Source organism: Mesoplodon mirus, assembly GCF_964341445.2.
Source record: "Mesoplodon mirus genome assembly, chromosome: 4".
NCBI lineage: Eukaryota > Metazoa > Chordata > Mammalia > Artiodactyla > Ziphiidae > Mesoplodon > Mesoplodon mirus.
In genome coordinates, this window is record NC_138979.1 from 20,551,054 (window position 1) to 20,570,471 (window position 19,418).

Genomic DNA, 19,418 nt, shown 5'->3' on the forward strand with positions numbered 1-19,418 from the left:
TTGGTGTCAGTAAGTATTTTATGTATACAAGAACGCATGAATGAAAAAGTATACACGTATTTAGAAGGAAAAGTATTTTGAAAATGGATGGAAATAAACCAAATGAGTGTAAGAGATCATAGTGAATGGTGGTATTGGGGGAAGAGCTAAATCCTGGATTTAGCAGGAGCGTGTGTTAGTAATTTAGTTGTAGGGATTTTAAAAAAAATCTAAATAATGAGTCCTAGCTATTTCTCACATAGACACTTCTTTTTCTCTTATAGCCAAATATTTTAGAAACATGCAGTTGTTTTTTAATATTTATGTATTAAAAAGTCTAAATTCTTTGTAATTTCTGTTACTTCAGGATTTGCTTACTCTTTCGAAACCGTAGGTAACTGATTCTTTTTTTATGTTCATATTTCTTATTGTAGTAAAATACACATAAGATTTACCATTTTAACTATTTTAAAGTGTACAGTTCAGGTACATTAAGTACATTCACATTAATGTACAGCCATCACCATTCATCTCAAGAACTTTTTTCATCTTCCCAAAATGAAACTCTTCACCCATTAAACACTAACTCCCCATTTTCCGTTCCTCCAGCCCCTGGCAACCACCATTCTACTGTCTGTCTGTGTGAATTTGACTTCTCTAGGTCCCTCATATATGTGAAATCGTAGAGTACTTGTCCTATTATGACTTGCTTATTTCACTTAGCATAATATCTTCAAGATTAAATTTGGTTTTTTAAAATTATAATTTGTGATGAGATTAAAAATGGAGATTACATTAGCTTTTAGTAGAGATTGGGAATCTTTGTGTATTTTCTTTGTAGAAGTTATTGTACAATGAAATAAATTAGTGTTAATTTGCTCTCCAGACAGAATATTATTAGAAACAATAGAATGTGCTACTGTATGTTGTGGTTTATAATTCTATTAAATTTAAGTTTTAAAATAATTAAAAGTGGGACTGTTGAGCTAGTTTTAGAATAGATGATCTGGTGTTATAAAACCAGAAATCCTTTTAAATACTTCCATAGGTTTTAACTGACTAAAAGTGACAGGAGGGACTTCTCTGGTGGCACAGTGGATAAGACTCTGCACTCCCAATGCAGGGGGCCCGGGTTTGATTCTTGGTCGGGGAACTAGATCCCACATGCATGCCACAACTAAGAGTTCGCATGCCACAAATAGGGAGGCCACATGCCGCAACTAAGGAGCCAGTGAGTCACAACTAAGGAGCACGCCTGCCACAACCAAGACCCAGCACAACCAAATAAATAAAATAAACTAAATAAAAATAAATACTAAAAAAAAGTGACAGGAATTATTTTTAGGTCATGTTTAGTGCCTGCAGTAAAGAAAAGGATATGATGGAGTTTCTTTCCTTTAACTGGACCTTGAGTTCTCTGTCAGGATGGGTGTCAGCAGGCCTAAGGAGGCCTGCTGTAGCCTTACCACTTGTGCATATCAAGCGTTATCACAAAAGTTGGAGGAGCCACTTGAAAGAACCCATAGTAGGTTAGCATGAGGATAAATTCTTTGCTGAAAATAAACAGCAGTGGCTCAAGTTCCTGGAAAATGCATCGAAAGGCCAGATTTTGCAGAAATATCCCAATAACGCCTTTTATGTGAAACTCTGGATTTAAGACAGTACTCTTTCCCTCTTAGATGGTGTGAAAAACAACAAGTAAGATTTTTCTTCTTTCTTCTTCGTATGTCTAGGTGGTAGCATTTTGAGGAGGAGGAAGGGAATCTGAAAGTTTCATCATTTGTGCTTCTGAACTGCCTCATTGCTGAAAAGAATTGGTAACCACCTACTTGGGGATGGAGGGTCTGCATTTCAAAGCTGTGATGAGCATAAAGAATCTTGAACATAGGACTTCAGTTACAAGTAATTTAAAAATATGTTTTCTAAGAACTACTCCATGACATTAATTCCAACTCATGCATTGTTGCATATTTGTCAAGTACATTTATCACCTCAGATAGTTAGGTTATAAATCCAGTGTTTATAAGTTTTATTATCCTGGTTTTTTTGAGGTTACTATTTTTAGTGCTGAGAAAACTCCTAATATCTGAGGAACTTCAGTCCTTGAATAAGTTTTTATTTGGCAGTTTATAACTGTGGGTAGGAGGAGTGCACGACTTAGTACAAAGTGCTTTGATGTTGCCATGTAGGAATTTTAAATTAAGATAAAAAAACTTGATATAATCATGAACAGAGAGAAGTCCCTGGGCAGAGAGAGGACCCCACAGGTGTGAGCGAGCTGTGCGTGAGCTCTCGGGGCCCCTTTGAGCGGGTAGTCTCCTCTGTGTCTCTGTGACACGGGGCTCCTGTCCTCGGCCACCTGTCAGTGCTTTCCTCGGGGCAGCGTGCGCCACCTCCTAGTCTCCTGGCCGGGAAACAAGTCTAATAGACTCGGCGAAGCGCCAGGAAGAAAGTGTATTCATGGTGAGAACCTTTCGTCATGTGGATTATGTGTTGTTTTAGAATTTTCCCTACAGCTTCTCATTTTCTTTGGGATAATTGGGTTATCTGGAAATGGAAATCATTTAATAGTATCCACCGCAAGACGAAGAGGAGGGCATGTGGGGTGGGGGCCAGGGGATTATGCGGTAGCCCGGCGGAGATAGGCCACTGCTAATTACAGCGTGTGGACCCTGCTGGGCGTCCAGAATTTCCATTCGGTGAATTTATCCTTCTTTTGTATATTACACAGTATGAGTAGAGATGTTTTATAGATGGGGCAAGCATTATTTCTTCAAAAAATGGTTCCTGAACTGAAATCTGTTTCAGAAGCAGAGGTCCTTAGTATTATGCTATTTTCTTAATGGATCTAGAAAGTAATCACCGCTTCTGGTGATTGCGAGAAGTAGCTTATCAGTTTATGAAGGCAGCTACACATGACTTAGCACAAGTGTAAATTTTGTATCGAATCTGATGTTACCTTATTTGTGAAATTTCATATATTAGGTTTGGGGAGGCATTTGTGCATCCGTGGTTATGTTTAAATGTAGCATTAGTATTACTTTATGCCTCATTTTCTTTAATATATTATCAAGAGAGGAAGATTTATAATGGAAATCTTCGCAAAGGGTTAAGTTTGTATTTATAATAATGCAGGGTGATGCTTTACGTTATACTCAAAAGAACCAAATACAAAATTTTGTATGTAGTATTTATAAAGTGTATTTTTAAAATATGTACAGAAAGTTCCTGGAAAGGAGATATGCCCCACGTGATTGGGTAGATGTAGTGGCATTGTACTGTGGGAGAATTTCTTTTCTTTCTACTTTGCTGCTGTTTCCAGCTTTTTAAAACAATGAAACCATATTACTTTTATTGTGAGGAAAATGCCCATTATAAGGGAAAGTCCATAGCAATAACTTTGGTAATCTTTATTTGATGGTGTATATAAATCACCTGTGTGCAGTCAGAATACATTTAGCAGGTGTGATATGCTTAATTTACCCCAAATGGAGTGCTTTCTTCCTATGACTTATTTATGGGGGGGTGGGATGGGGAGGGACTGAAGATAAAGGGGACCTGTTAATAAGTTTCTGTGTGGTAACTCCTTTAGACGTACTATTTGCTTTTGAGGTAATGGCTTAACAGAAAAAGGAAAATAGGAGCAGAACCATGATATTCCAAAGACTGGTAATTTTTTATATTTAGATGACGTCATGGGGTTCTTTTGGAAATAGAAAATTTTTATAAGCAAATTATTTTTATTTCCTTTTAGAAAACTTTAAACACTGACCTTTAGAAAATATGATTTCTTTCTCTTTGTTTTCTGACCAGGACATGTATTCCTCTGAGAAACGTTGGACAGCAGATTTGGGTGTAGTACCTGATCGGGACCACGTACAAAGACATCTCCAGTCATGGGTAAGTGTCCTTCCTCCTGTGTATCATTTCAGTCCTCTCAGGAGCATCTGCGGTGTTGTACTTAAAGAAAAAATTTGTTACTGTGCAGGTTGGAATTATGTCACTTCATCAGAGATTGGATAATCTTGGTTCAGCCCAATACTGTGCATTTGCCTCTATTTAAACGAGGAGATTGATGTTTGATTTATTCTAAGAAGTTAGGTGTGGTGAGGATATCTGTGTCATTAGCTTCTTGGCTGGTTTAGTTCTACTATCTAAACTTTTCTATTGACTAGCCATTGGAAAATGACTTTTTGGAAATATGAAGAGGGAAAAAAATCACAGTTGACCATAATTAGCAGAGGTTTTATTGTGTGAAATTTAATCGTTGGGTAACATAGGTTAATATTATATTTAAGCAAAAAAAGGAAAAATCTCTTTATCAATGTCTTTGATGGATCAAGGAACCAAGTCTATCCTATAGACCTATCTTTTGATATGGATTTTATCTTCTCAGTTGTGAGGGGATGGTATATGTAATATTTTCTGTCATTCCTTTCCACTTCTGTTTGTGAACAGGAGAACTGGATTTTACTATTTTGTGTTGTTTACTTTTAGAGAGTGAGGAAAGAATTAAGATTTAATCCTGACTGGGATCCTATGACAGTTCTGATGTACTTTTAGAGTACAGGTTTTTGATTATGGAAACTTCGGGATGAAGTGAGCATTTTCTTATTGGAATATAATATTAGAGAGTTTAAAATTTTTCACGTTATTTATATTGATTATATTTACCTTAATAGGAATAGAGTCGCTTTCTCATCAGTTTGAATAATCAGGCAGTTGATAAGTGAAAATGAAGCTGTTATTGTGAAATCTTTGAGTGCTTTCTACTAAAAGTAATATTGCAAGTAGTGGTCTTTGGTTTTGGAGACTTTTCAGTGGGTTACTTTTTCGGTGGTGTGCTTCGAATAAACAAGGATAGTTGCCAGATGAGTTCAAATACAGATTCGGAAAGAAGCACCTTTGGTTATGTCAGCTCCATTCATATGAAGTTTTCTGAGAATGTTTACCTATCATAGAATGCCAACTCTAGTAAAGATGGTAATAAGACTTCATGAACACTAAGAACATTTTAGTTTAAAAAATGCTTACCTTTTTTGGAAATTTAACTAAATTTTTTTCTGCATTGTAACCCTAGTGGTCTGGTAGCATCACTGTTACAGATGGCAAGTTCTTTGAGGACAAATACAGGGTGTCTTTGATTTTTGAATCTTGGTGTCTAACACAACTGCCCCCTAAAACTCAGAGCCCTGTGAGCGTGAAAGCAGAGGGGGAGGGATGGCTTACTAGGCAACCAAGATACGTATCGGAACCACCAACAATTTATCTATAAATTACAATGGTTACACTTCATTTGCAAGATTTTTAATTGTTTTTTTTTTATATCTACTAGTTCATTTCTCATTTCTGCTCGTTTGTACTTAACATTTTTTTGGCTCTTTTGTTATTTCTTTATCTCTTCGAAGATCTCTTACATGCTGATTTTAAAGTCTTTTTCAGATCATTTGATGATTTTTGTCTTGTCTGCAGTGAGTTTATGTTGTGGTTGTTGATATTGTTGGTGTTTTCATCATGTTCTGTAATTCTGCAGGCAAGTTCTGATGGGAATTTCTTTTTTCTTTTTCCTGTGTGTGTGTGTGTGCGTGTGTGTGTCTCTCTGTCTCTGTGATTTCCCCTGCTGGTCTAGCAGATTTGCCGTTGTCTCTGCCTGGCTTTGGAGTTCCCAGATCAGAATCAGGTCTGTGTTAGTGGACCAGAGCCCCGGTCCCGTGGTGACGTTGGGGATATCACAGATTCAGTCACTGAGGCAGCTGGCATTAGGTCAGCCGCTTCCTAAGCTGTAGCCTGAGTACAGTTAGCAGAAGTCTTTTTCAGTCTAGTTTCCTATCAAGGAAGAGTGCCAGCCCAGTCCCTGGTTTTGAGCAAAGAGCCTGGCTACTGACCCTCGTAGCCCTTGTGGAGCCCTTGTTACTCCATACGATCAACCCATAGTTAATCCCCGAGGATCAGCTGCCTGCTGCCTTTTCCTGCTTTGGGGCCCAGAGCTCAGCAGACCTCCTGGCTTCAGCGCAGCTCATACTTTGTGTTCCTGTTAGATTTCTGATCTGTGGAGATGTTTAACATGTTTGGGGGCATAGGTATGTCCTTTTGGTCATTTGTCTTCATATTTTATCTGTAATTTCTCTGTGTTTGTTGCGAAGAAAGGGAGCTGCAAAGCATGAACAATGCCATTGGGCGTTTAACCACTAGGATTACAGTGAAGTCCCAAATCCTTACTTCACATTTAAGATGTAAAAATAACTCAGTTTCTGCTTAGTCCCCTGGTTCCTAGAGTTCCTCCCCATCGTCCATGACCACTTCGCTCGCTAGGTGAGCCCCGTGGGGCTGCGCCTCCAGAGCATGCTGCTTGCCTCACTCTAGTAGCTGTCGTCCTCCAGGAAAATCAGCGGCCTGTTTACTCTCATCTTCATCTATTCTGTAAACTCCTTGAGGGCAAAGACTTATTCCTAGTGCTAAGTTCCTGGCACTCAGTAGATGCTCAGTAAATAGTGCATGGATTTGACTGTTCCTAAGTGACATCCTTACTATGTGGTAACTGTAGCTGTTCCATGTGTTATTATTCTTAGGTTGAAATTTGAGCTGCTCCCATGAAAAGAGTGTGTGTGTAGGATAAAGCATTCCAAGTAGGGGAGCACTGTGAGAAAGGCATGAAGGTTTGACCATACAAGGATGTTACTGAGTAGTTGAACATTCTGAATATAGAGCTGGGGAGGAGATGAAATCAGGGTCCGGGTCGTGTACATTTCTGGAGGTTTGGACTTCATACCTCAGGGCTTAGGAACTATTGAGGGACTTCAGTTAGGGGAACAACTTAAGATTTTATTCTGGAAAAATTACTCTGACAAAGAGACATTTTTGTTAGACATAAATTAAAAAGATGGGTTACAGGCAGTATTTGCTTTGCCTAGTTTTGTTCTTAGTTTTCAGCCCTTTCCTTGCTCCCTTTGAAATAAACTTTGAGTTTCTTTCTTGCCAACTTGATTTTCTTTAGTGATGGAAATCATTCTCGAGCAGAGAACTGGAACCATAGATTAGGGAGTGTTGTCATGGTCTGTGCCATGTTGCAGTTTCTATGGGGTTGTGAGTTTTCATAAAGGTGGGAGGGAACTGAGTATATCAGAGTTCCTGTTTTTGTAAAAATTACTGGAGAAGCATGGTACAGGTTAAAAAATAGGAAGACATGTCATTAAAGATAGAATTTCCAAACCTAGATTTGGGTGAGATTGATGGGTAACTAAAATTTTTTTCAGTATTTCTCTAGAGATTACAAGGAAGGTTGGATACTTGTATGTCTGGATGCGTTTAGCTCTGCAGGATTTCCTAACCCTTCCCATGTCATGAACCATGTAGGACATGGTAGTAGTTGTACAGCATGTGAGATAAACTGATGGAGATGTTTGGGGCTTGGAGGCTACCAGCTCTGACACCTCAGGCCGGGCCGAGGGATCAGTTTCTCTGCACATCCTGACACACGAATTGGGATGCTCTTACTGTAAGACCAAGAGAATTTGTTAGATGCTTTAAGATGTTTTTCAGCTTTTAGTCTCAATTTTTATGTATTCTGTTAAGTTCTGAGGCCAAATATTTGTCTTGTGGAATATGTGTTATATGATGCTGCTATGCTCTGCATTTCATTGTGAATTGTTAACTTTATTACAATTTGCAAAAAGCCTTTTTCAGTACTTAAATTGGTATTTTCTATAATGCATATTTAGCAATGTTTAGCATTTATCAGATTTGTTAAAGATTTTGTTTTATCAGATGGCGCCAAAGATGCAATAAAGTTGTTGTTATATTTAAAGTCTGGCTGCCATTTAAAATGGATTTTTTAGATCTTTGATGGAGATTATAAAAGCAAGAGTAGTTTAAAGAGCAGTGCTTGGGACTTCCCTGGTGGCACAGTGGTTGAGAATCTGCCTGCTAATGCAGGGGACAAGGGTTCGAGCCCTGGTCTGGGAGGATCCCACATGCTGCGGAGCAACTAGGCCCGTGAGCACAACTACTGAGCCTGCGCGTCTGGAGCCTGTGCTCCGCAGCAAGAGAGGCTGTGATAGTGAGAGGCCTGCACACCGCAATGAAGAGTGGCCCCCGCTTGCCACAACTAGAGAAAGCCCTCGCACAGAAACGAAGACCCAACACAGCAAAAATAAATAAATAAATTACTAAACTCCTACCCCCAACATCTTCTTTAAAAAAAAAAAAAAAAAAAAAAAAGAATCCACCTGCCAATGCAGGGGACACGGGTTCGAGCCCTGGTCCGGGAAGATCCCGCATGCCGTGGACCAACTAAGGCCATGTGCCACAACTACTGAAGCCCACATGCCTAGAGCCCATGCTCCTCAACAAGAGAAGCCACCGCAATGAGGAGCCTACGCACCACAAGGAAGAGTAGCCCCCTCTCGCCGCAACTAGAGAAAGACCACGTGCAGCAGCAAAGACCCAACGCAGCCAAAAATAAATAAATAAACAAATTTATTTTTTTTAAAAAAAGAGGGTGCTTAACAATTTCTAGATGATTATTTTGATGGAATATGTTAAAAAAAAAAAAAGCCAAAACCCAAAAGTGATAATTTAGGGTACTAATTATTTTTCTTTTCCCAAATTTTAAGTTAAAAAAATAAAGCTTATCTAATCTATTAAAATTTTTAATCTTTACTTCTGTATTTATTTCACTTTCTTTGGAAAAGTTTTGCTCTGTAAGTAATTATACGAAATGTTTCCTAAGAGAGTCTTTTTGGATGTTGACTGGGCAATCCAGGAGTGAATCTATTGTGTGGGAGAGTTTGATCCTGCCCTTTGGCCTAAATAGTGGAGTGAGTTTTTTGAGGTTACTTCGGGATATGAAATATTTCTCTTTTATCTGAGGAAAAAGTAATGGCAGCGAATAATTTGAGATGTGGTGTATTTGTGGCTTTCTAATAAGAGTAGGAGTAAATATCATCATTTGTTGGAGCGGTATACTAAGAGATGATGCTGAAGTGAAGAACACTTTAACATTTATTAGAGCAGATAATGTTACAAATAACTGAGGAGATTACTAAATCCCTGAGTGGTGGGATAAGGATTCTTCTGAGTCTTTTATTAAATAGAAAAAATCATGCAACAAGTAAGATAGGACTTTCCCTAAGTACTGGCTACATCTTCTCTCTATAACAATAGCCTATCTAGATGTATATCCTGTTTTATGGAATAGCTGTGTACCTCAGAAGTTGGGCAGAAGTTAAAGAAAAGAAAATTTAAGTTGAATTGCATTTTAAATACTGGCGTGTATGCATTTAATGAAATCTTGAGAGAAATCCCCTTGAAAAGGACATTCATTTCAGAAAATAGAGTTTGAGTTTTACAATTTTTTCTTGAATTCATTTTATTAGAACTGGTGTACTGGTTTGAAAATTTTCATATCTCTTTAACAAAAACTTATCTAAAAACAAAAACTTCTCTAATATATTCTATATGAAAATATTATAGGTGTGACTTTTAGTATTTCTCATTTATCAAAAGACATATAATGGAAAACAACTTAGTAAGTGATATTTGTTATATGGTCTACAACTAATATATCTACATATAACTAACATCAGTTTGTTTTTTTTAAATAGTGTCTAGACAGCTGTATATTATCACTTTTTGCATTTAGTCAAATAGACATTTTCTATTAAGAGAATTTGAGCCTGTCAGTGTATATGATGGATATCATTGTATAGTTGTCTTCTCATTTCCCAGATATGTGAAATTGATGTTAAAATTTCCTAGCCTCGATCTTTCTCCCTTAAAACTGATCTAAAATGATATTTTGGTGTTACTTTTTTTTTTTTTTTTGAGATAGACAAGTGATTATGTTATAATTCTTTCTAGCCTCTCTTTAAAGCCTTGGGCTGAAAGGATGAAGAATATAGCGAGAAAGTCTTCCCAGGTTCCCTTACCCCAGTCTCCCACTCCCACTTCCAGCACTGAGCCATAGTTGGTTATTTTTTTTTAAAAAAAGGAAATGTTGTATAGGTTTCTATCATGATTGTGGTCCAGAAGTTAGGAGGCCAAATGGAACTGAAAACTTTTTATGAGTTATCTCTTATTTAACTTCAAAGATGGTGGTCATTGTATAGGTAGATGGTAGTGGAGTGCTATTTTCCCCCCTAAATTCAGAAGCTGACTTCTGCTGGCATTACCTAGGTACCCCTGGAATTGCAACATTTTTCTTTCTGCTTACACATTTGGAGCATTCAGGTGTTAAACTTTAAACAGTGGGATGTAAAAAGATTATGGTCAGATACTAACATACACTCATATCTTATATTAAATTGTGAGGCATTTGGAATTGAAATGTCTTTTTAAAAGTACAGTTGCCTGTTTCAGATTCTAGAAGAATGGAACAGAACTGGAATTTATTGGATGCACTGGTAAAAGTTTTCGACACTATATAGTAAAGTACTGTGATCTCCTCACTGGTTAACCTTGTTATATTCTAATAAATGCAAAGTAAGGCAAAATATGTTTTCTTGACTATAACTTAAAAGAAATTTGAAAAGCAAACATGTATTAAGTTTTTATGTAAACCTACAGTAGTTGGTCTTTTGTATTTTCCTTAGGTAATAACTTTCTGTTCTTTCCTTCTGTGATATGTAGATATAGATCAAGTAAGTATATGTACCAGGAAAGGAGGAACTAGGTATTACCAGTGTTGGAAGAATATTACAAACTTGTTTCCTTGTGACAATTATGGCACAACAGAATTTGAATTTGATTTTTCAACTTGCTTGAATTTATTGTTTTAACTGCAGTAATACAAGGTTATATGCCAAATGATTGATTCAGACTGTTAGAATATGATTGCCAAGATATATTAATATTTCATTGGCATGCTTTATTATAAAAAATGTTGTTTCTGGTGGTAGAAGTAACCTAGAAGCTATATGAAAGGGGGTTTCCTTACTGCTAACTAAAGAGATAGCTTCTTTGTACTCTCTTTTGGGTTAGGAAAGATCCTTCTCTGTTGCCATGAAGAATGCACACAGTCTTGGTCCACATTACCACACATGGAGGCAATAGGGCCATTGTGATTAAAAAAAAAAAAATCAGCCTTAGACCTTTCATGGAACTTTGTACCTGTATGTACCTATGGGTATATGTACCTATATGTATGGGGAACTTTGCCCAGGACTGGAGAAAAACCCCACCCCAACTTTTTAGGTACCCAAACTGACTGTGTTAAAAGGAACTTGGATCTCAAATGATTACTTAGTTGAAGTAACTCTCCACTTAAGAAAGGTATACTTTAAAATGTTGACTTGTGTTTTAAAAGTGGAGTCATTATTCTCTTTTCCCCTAAAATGTGATGTAAAAAAATTTTAGCTATCAGGTTTTAGTCTAACCTAAAAGCTATGCTTTCCTAGCTCAATGCTGAGCTGCATTCTGATGGACAATAATAACTTCTAGGTCTACAGAATTTTCCTTCTTATTTTTTTTCTGTTTAGTGCATATCTGTTCTCAGCAGGTGAAATTCTACCTCTGATATCGTGAAATTCTATCCTTCCTTCCCACCCAGTCCAACTTTATTTTTTCCATGGGATCAATTCTTTATTTTATTTTTAAATATCTGAATGTGTACTTAAAAAATACACATTATTTATTTTGGAACCATTTGAGAATAGGTTGCATATATCATGTATTTCAGTGTGTAGTTCTCAAGAATAAGGATACTCTCTTAGATGACTGCAGTAAAACTATCAAAAAGATAAATTATGTTTATCTGGTCTACAATCCCTATTTCACTGCTGACAGTTTCCCCAATAATGTCCTTTATGACAATTCTGTCTTTCCAGTGCCGGGTCCAGCTGAGTATAATTCACGCCTTGCGTTTAGTGTGAAGTCTCTTTAGTCTCCTCTAATCTGGAAGGTTCCTCAGATGTTCTTTTTTTTTTTTTTTTTTCTTTTGTGGTACGCGGGCCTCTCACTGCCGTGGCCTCTCCCGTTGCAGAGCACAGGCTCCAGACGCGCAGGCTCCAGACACGCAGGCTCAGCGGCCATGGCTTTCGGGCCTAGCCGCTCCGCGGCATGTGGGATCCTCCCGGACCTGGGCACGAACCCGTGTCCCCTGCATCGGCAGGCGGACTCTCAACCACTGCGCCACCAGGGAATCCCCCTCCTCAGATGTTCTTTATCTCACATGATGTGGTGTTTTAGAAGAATACAGACCAATTCTTTCACAGAGTGTCCCTCAGGTTAGGACTGTCTGAGGCTCCTCTCCCGGGATCCGTCCTGGCATGTGTGACTGGTCTGGGGGCATTCCTTCAGGAAGCTGTCTGGAAGGTACAGGAGGACTGCGTGGTGATCTCTCCATTTCCTTCCCATTTGGTTCTTTCACAGAAAAATTTCCCATTTCTTCTTTAATTGAAATAGGATTCAAATCTCTTATATAAGAACAGGATTTATTATTCTGCTTTACTAGTTTCTGTTTTGCTTTTATTGCAAAGGCTTGAGAAAAATGGCAATGAAATATTTTCTAGCATGTGAGATGACCTTGAAAGGAGACATTTAGCTTTTATCAAGAGAAATTCCTTTCCGTATGATTCCTGTTTTGAATTACATTGACGAAAATCTCAAGATGCTCTTGAATAAGTACTATGAAGATGTAAGGTATAGCACTATTGAATTAATTTTTTTTAATAACAGTAAAGCAGCTGCAGCTCTTCATATATAAATTGAATTTGCTTCACTAAAGATTAGCCCTCCCCCATAACCTGGTGCTTCTTTGTCTTTGTCCTAATAAATTTTCTTTAGCTAAAAATAAAATAGATGAAAGTATCAAGACTCTGATTCTCATTGGGTTTTTATGAGTTATATTAAATTTAATGTGAAATGTCAGGATACTTACCATCTATAGTTATAATTCTTAAAAGTTTAATAATTGAAAGGTATATTGGAAGCTAGAAAATTGACAGAATATTGCAAAGTATAAGAGATTCAAAACTTGTTTTTAGACAGCATTGAGACAGGTGATGCTATAACTTAATTTCTTAAAATGTTTTAAGAGTTGTGGTGTTTGAGTCTGATTTTAAAACAAATTTTAAGGAAGAGAATGTATGATTTAGAATAAATATTAATAATGTTTTCTTTTTAGTACTAACATATTTAGTGAGCACCTCCCCGTGCACTGCTGCTGTGTTGGTCTTTGGGGATATAGACAAGGACAAGACTAACATGGCCCTGGGCCTCATGAAGCACAGAACTAGTGGGGAAGACAGATACCGCAGCGCTGTTAACACAAAAAGGGAAGCTGGTGTCTGCAGGAGCCAGGGAACTTCCTTCTGGGAGGGCAGAGGGAGGGCAGGAAGACTACCCTTAGGAAATCATATTCCAGATGAGGCCTGGCTAAGTGAAGAGGAAGGGGGAGAGAGTTCTAAACAGAAGGAACATGTGCGAAGATCTGGAGTTAAGAGGTTGAGATTGAGATTAAGAAATTAAGGAAAATTTAGCATTGGTAGAAGTAGGTGTTTGGAGGGGATTAAATTGGTAACTTTAGATAAACACCCTACTGTTGCCTCCATTTTATACTTAATTTTACCTAATCTCATCTAAACTAATCTGTTCTCTTCATTTTCTCTAATCCCCTTTTGTTGTTGTTGTTTTAAAGTATAACTGTAACATTAAAATAAATACATTTGGGAATGGGGGCGAATAGTCATTGGTAACCCCACTCGTTTGCTTTTTTGCATATGGTCCTCTGGTATTGTCCAGATAGTATATATTTTGATATAATTGGGCTCTTGGTGTCTATGCAATTTTATATTTGGATTTCTAACATTGAATTGTGTTTAGAGTGTTATCATATTTCCATAATTGTGTTTTATACTTAGAATTTATAATTATATTCCTTAAAGGTAATGATGCATAGTAACTTATTTAACTACTTCCCTATTATTTTTTTTTGTTATTTATGATGGTTCTTTTTTTTTTTTTTTTTTTTGCGGTACGCGGGCCTCTCACTGTTGTGGCCTCTCCTGCTGTGGAGCACAGGCTCCGGACGCGCAGGCTCGGCGGCCATGGCTCACGGGCCCATCCGCTCCGCGACATGTGGGATCTTCCCGGACTGGGGCACGAACCCGTGTCCCCTGCATTGGCAGGTGGACTCTCAACCACTGCGCCACCAGGGAAGCCCAATGATGGTTCATATTTTTAAAAATGTTTTCAAAATGAATATCATTGATGACTTTGCCCTATTTCTTAAAAAAAAAACAACTATAATTCTTTAGGCTAGATTTATAGTATTGAAATGTTTTTGTAGATTTGTAGTATTGAAATGTTCTTCCTGTCTTTCTTAAAAGACTACATCAATTTACAGTGACTCTGGTAATTGATGTACAAGGATATCAGTTTCACCATGACTAGCTCAGTAGGCTCAAAATGACATTATACTGTTGCTTTCAGTTGCATATTTGATTTTTAGACAGGATAACTTTCCAAAAAATTTGTGGTAAATATCCATAATGTAAAATTTGCCATCTTAACCACTTTTAAGTGTACAGTTCAGTAGCATTAAGTATATTCCCATTGTTGTGCAGCCAATCTCCAGAACTCTTTTTACCTTGCAAAACTGAAACTCCGTATTCATTAAACAGCTTCATATTCCCCTCCCCACATCCTTTGGCAACCACCATTCTACTTTCTGTCTCTGGAATATGACTACTCTGGGTACCTCATGTAAGGGGGAGCATATAGTATTTGTCTTTTTGTGACTGGCTTATTTCATTTAGCATAATGTCCTCAAAGTTCAGACATGTTGTAACATATATGAGAATTTCCTTACCTTTTAAGGCTGAATGATATTCTACTATATGGATTACATTTTGTTTATTCATTCATCTGTTGATGGACACTTGGTTTGTGTCCACCTTTAGGCTATTGTGAATAATGCTGCTATGAACCTAGGTGCACAAATATCTCTTTGAGATCCTGCTTTCTGTTCTTTTGAGTATATACTCAGAAATGGAACTGCTGGATCATATGGCAATTCTGTGTTTAATTTTTTGAGGAACTGCCATAGTGCTTTTCACAGTGGCCACGCCATTTTGCATTGTACTAGAGTTCCAATTTCTCCACATCCTTGTCAACACTTGTTATTTTCTATTTCTGGATAGCAGCCATCCTAATGGGTGTTCAGGAGGTATAGCATTGTTAGGATATCTTTTTTCATGTGCTCACTGTTTACATTTTCTGTTGCATCATATCCTTCTAAAATAGTCTTTTCTTCCAAAATGCTTATTGAAAAATCACGGATTTTTAACCTTGGATGATGCTTTTTTGTCTCTCCAAAAATGTATTATGAAACAATATAGTTTTTATATGTTTATTGGAACATGGGTAATTTTGTGATGGTCAGAGGAGAGAGAATGCGCAGTATACAGAAAAGGCAGAGGTGGAAAAAGGTTTCAGAAAGGGAGGAAGAGCAGAGAATGATAGGTACCATGGATCAGTTTTGCTCAATGTATTGTTCTGTCAAGGACTCTCTTAATGGTCTTCCTTCCCTGTTGTGGTTAATGTGTTATGGTGATTACAGATTTTATATTGAGGAAACGCTGGAAAGATCTTTCTGAATGTTGAAGAGACTGCTGTGTTTATGTACACAAGGACTTTTATGAACTCTATAGAAATCCCTATGTCTTTATGTTTGTATGTTATGTGTGTGTATATATATATCTCCCCACATAGAACTATTTGATCTTAAATGTGATGTTATAATGAATTATGATTTATTCCAAATTGAGTTATGATTTAAGAGATAAACATATACTTAAATGATTTTTAATGTGTGTTTTTTAATGGTAATGAATTTTTTAAAACTAATTATGTTATTTCATAGCTTTGTTAGAATCTGGAGTAGGTCATGTTGCCTGGATACTGTGTTTTCTTTGAATTCTTGATTTTGAAAATAAAGTCATATTTAAATTTCCTTATTATGACTAGAAAGTCTCTTTTCCTTCCATATCTGTGCATTCATCTGCATGTAGCTTGGGAAAGTCAAAAGAGAGGTCATTTCTGCACAAAGGAAAGCTTACTTTAAAAATTAAAAATGTGGTAATTCAGAAATTGGAATATGTTCAGTTATAATGTACTATGTATGGCCTTTAATTCACACAGTTTTTCCACTTAAGGGCACATGCTCCAGTCATCCAGTGCTTACTTGCAGTAGTCATCTCAGTTGTAATTCAGTAATGAATTGTGTAATTATGTGTTTAATGCCAGTTTCTCTTGGAAGAATGCAAGGAGGTTGATCAGACCCCTGTAATAACCAGCAACTGGCATTGTATCTACTAGGTACCTGCTAGGTATTGTACATACATACTAGATGCGTAATATATTTTGTATGGATGAACAAGATTTTATTGCCTTTAACATGCACTTACGGTGTACAATCAGTACATTAAGAATTTGTGAAGATGTATTGGGATAACATGTTTGTATTTCCCTTGCTTGTAAAGCATATTTTGTACATATTTATGACAGTTTCCACTGAGCTACACAGTTGAGCAGTTTCTTGGTTGCTTTTTATAAGTAAAATGAATTGCCCTTTGGTAAAATATTTTTAAAAACTGGTTTTGAAAGAATTGCTAACTTAATTACATTAATACAGATACTTTGTTCATAAACAGTTACTGTATCTAATATACTTGGAGATTATGTAAAAGAAGGATAATATCAACATTCATAAACACCTATTCTGTGGCTCTTACCACATCCTACAATTTCAGGACATTTACCTTCATATCTTCTTTGTTTTGTTTTACTTTTTTTCTATGAAAATCTGTGAAGATAGTTGATGAGCTTTTGATAATGTTAATTTTTAAATACCCAGTGTGAATTATTAGGAGCACTATTTGGACAGAAAACAGTATAGATTTTTAGGTATAGAAAAAATGTAAAACTTTTATTTTTTATAAACAATATATGTTGTATTTTCTATTGATGAGTTTGTAGAGATTGATTTTCAAAATTCTAGAACAAAGTGATTATATTTCAGCCTTACAATTAAAGTAGAATGACAAAGAAGTGAAGTGTATTAACTGGTTTATTAACCCAAGAGGAAACCAGTTGGAAGTGGTTTATAGCTTAATATTCAATAGTGTTTTTCTATCTGCAGGCCGACTGACATCTTGAATATTTACAGATTATTTTTGTCACAAGAAGTGTGGCCTCTCACATTTTTTCTTCTCATTTATCTACATGTTCTGAAAAAAGAATGACAGTAGTTTAATTCTGAAATATGTTTCCAGGAAAACCAAAGAAGTTTTCTGAAAATTGGGTAGAAAAAAATCTAAATCATTGCCAAGAATGAAAAGATGCTGGGTTGTTATTCATTTGATCAAAAAATTTTGTGGACAGAGCACAGTGCAAATATCCTGGTCTGTGTTTATTTTATGAGAGAGATGATGAAATATTCAGAAGTGTGAAAACATATCAATTCCAAAAGAGTATGCATACTGTTATCTCATTTTTGTAAAATCAGCAAGCAAAAAGTACATGAAAAGTCTAAAAGGTTATTGGTAGTGCTTATCTCTGTATAATGGGCCTAAGAGAGATTTTTATTTTCTTTTGGCTTATTTTTGGATATATATTTTTTCTACAGTGAACATGCATTCTTTTTGTAAAGAGAAAAACTATTAAAGATGTAAATTGAAAAAAAGCAAGCAGAAACCTTGTTAAATTAATTTGCAGTTCTTTAAGATTCTAAGGAGTTGGTTTGAAGTATCTATAGCACTAATTTTATGGATACTAATATAATTCTGCTTTAGAATATATGGATTCTCTTGTACTTCTTTTCACTTAGAGCCAAGAAAGATGCTCCAGTGAACTTGTTCATGGTTTTATTAAATGAATGAGGGAAAGAATACAAATGAGATCAAATCCAATCTTGTTCTTTCTCTCTTCCTGTTTCTTTTCTTTTTTTTCTTTTTTTTGGTGAGCGAGGAATGGTGGGAAAAGATTTCTTTCCTCTGCTGAGCTGTTTTTTCTTTATATCATTTGTCATACAGTTCCTGTTCTTGATCCCTTTTCATCTGAAAGAAGTTGATTTTTGCCTTGTATTCTCCTTTAGAGAAAGGAAAATGGCACAAATTGAAATATCCAAATAGGAGTAGAGAGTGCTGTATTTCCAGCCTGCTGCATTTCTCTCTTTGTCGTGTCTTTCTTGTTCTCTCACCCATTTTCTCCCTTGTGTCTGCTCTGGGAATGCTGGATTTGGAAGTGATGGGAAGGAAAAGTAAATCAGCGGTTTTGGGGCTTAGCCAAAAGTTAGTGGTTTTGGGGATGGCTATGTATAACAAAAATACAAATATAGGAAACAAGATTGAGGTAAGAATTTTTCTGTTAAAAAAAGAAGTAGCTCACAACTGTTTCCAGGCAGCCCATTGCAAGGGCAATTATAATAATATTCCTTGTCCTCCAGGCCACATGGATCTCTCATGTATGTAGGCAATTAGGGTTTTTGTTTTAAGCACGCTCTCTCTCGTTAAACTCTGTACTCTTTGGATTTATCTTTGTATTAAAGTCTGAAGAGTGGGATGTAGATTAAGTATATATTAAATATAGATTTCCGGGGCTTCCCTGGTGGCGCAGTGGTTGAGAGTCCGCCCGCCGATGCAGAACACACGGGTTCGAGCCCTGGTCTGGGAAGATCCCACATGCCATGGAGCAGCTGGCTCCGTGAGCCACAGTTACTGAGCCTGCACGTCTGGAGCCTATGCTCCGCAACAAGAGAGGCCGCGATAGTGAGAGGCCCGCGCACCGCGATGAGGAGTGGCCCCCGCTTGCCGCAATTAGAGAAAGCCCTCGCACAGAAACGAAGACCCAACATAGCCATAAATAAATAAAATAAATAAATAAATAAAAATAAAAAAAGAAAATATACGTCTCTTTTTTTTAAAAAAAATATAGATTTCCTTTGTAATTTTTTATAAAGACTATTATATTCAGAACAGTTTTAGGTTTACAGAAAAATTGAGGGGAAAGTACCAAGAGTTCCCTCATACCCCTGTTATTAACATCTTACACCAGTGCGGTACATTTACTGCGATTGATGAGCCAATATTGAAGCATTATTGCTAACTAAAGTCCATAGTTTACATTAGGGTTCACTCATTGAGTCATATGTTATATGAGTTTTGCCAAATGTATAATGACATGTATCTGTCATTACGATACCATACAGAGTAGTTTTCACTGCCTTAAAAATCCACATATTCATTCTTCTCTCCTTCTTCCCAAATTCCTGACAACTATTGATCATTTTATTGTCTCCATAGTTTTGCCTTTTCCAGAATGTCATGTGGTTGGAATTATCTACTATGCAGCTTATTTCAGATTGACTTCTTTCACTTAGCAATATGCATTTAAGATTCCTCCATGTATTTTTGTGTTTGATAGCTCATTTCCTTTTATTGCTG

General features: G+C 36.7%; 1 protein-coding gene across 2 annotated transcripts in view; it reads left to right on the forward strand.

The window, feature by feature from the left end:
* The window catches only part of USP6NL (USP6 N-terminal like), a 149,807-nt gene that overhangs the window by 14,114 nt on the left and 116,275 nt on the right, over nucleotides 1-19,418 (forward strand). For both annotated transcript variants that reach the window (XM_082619795.1, XM_082619796.1), the window contains exon 2: nucleotides 3,793-3,879. Coding sequence is in view for 1 of the 2 variants with exons in the window: in XM_082619796.1 (XP_082475922.1) it covers nucleotides 3,876-3,879 (4 nt within the window). In the remaining variant the exon portion in view is untranslated. The remainder of the gene's footprint in view (nucleotides 1-3,792; nucleotides 3,880-19,418) is intronic.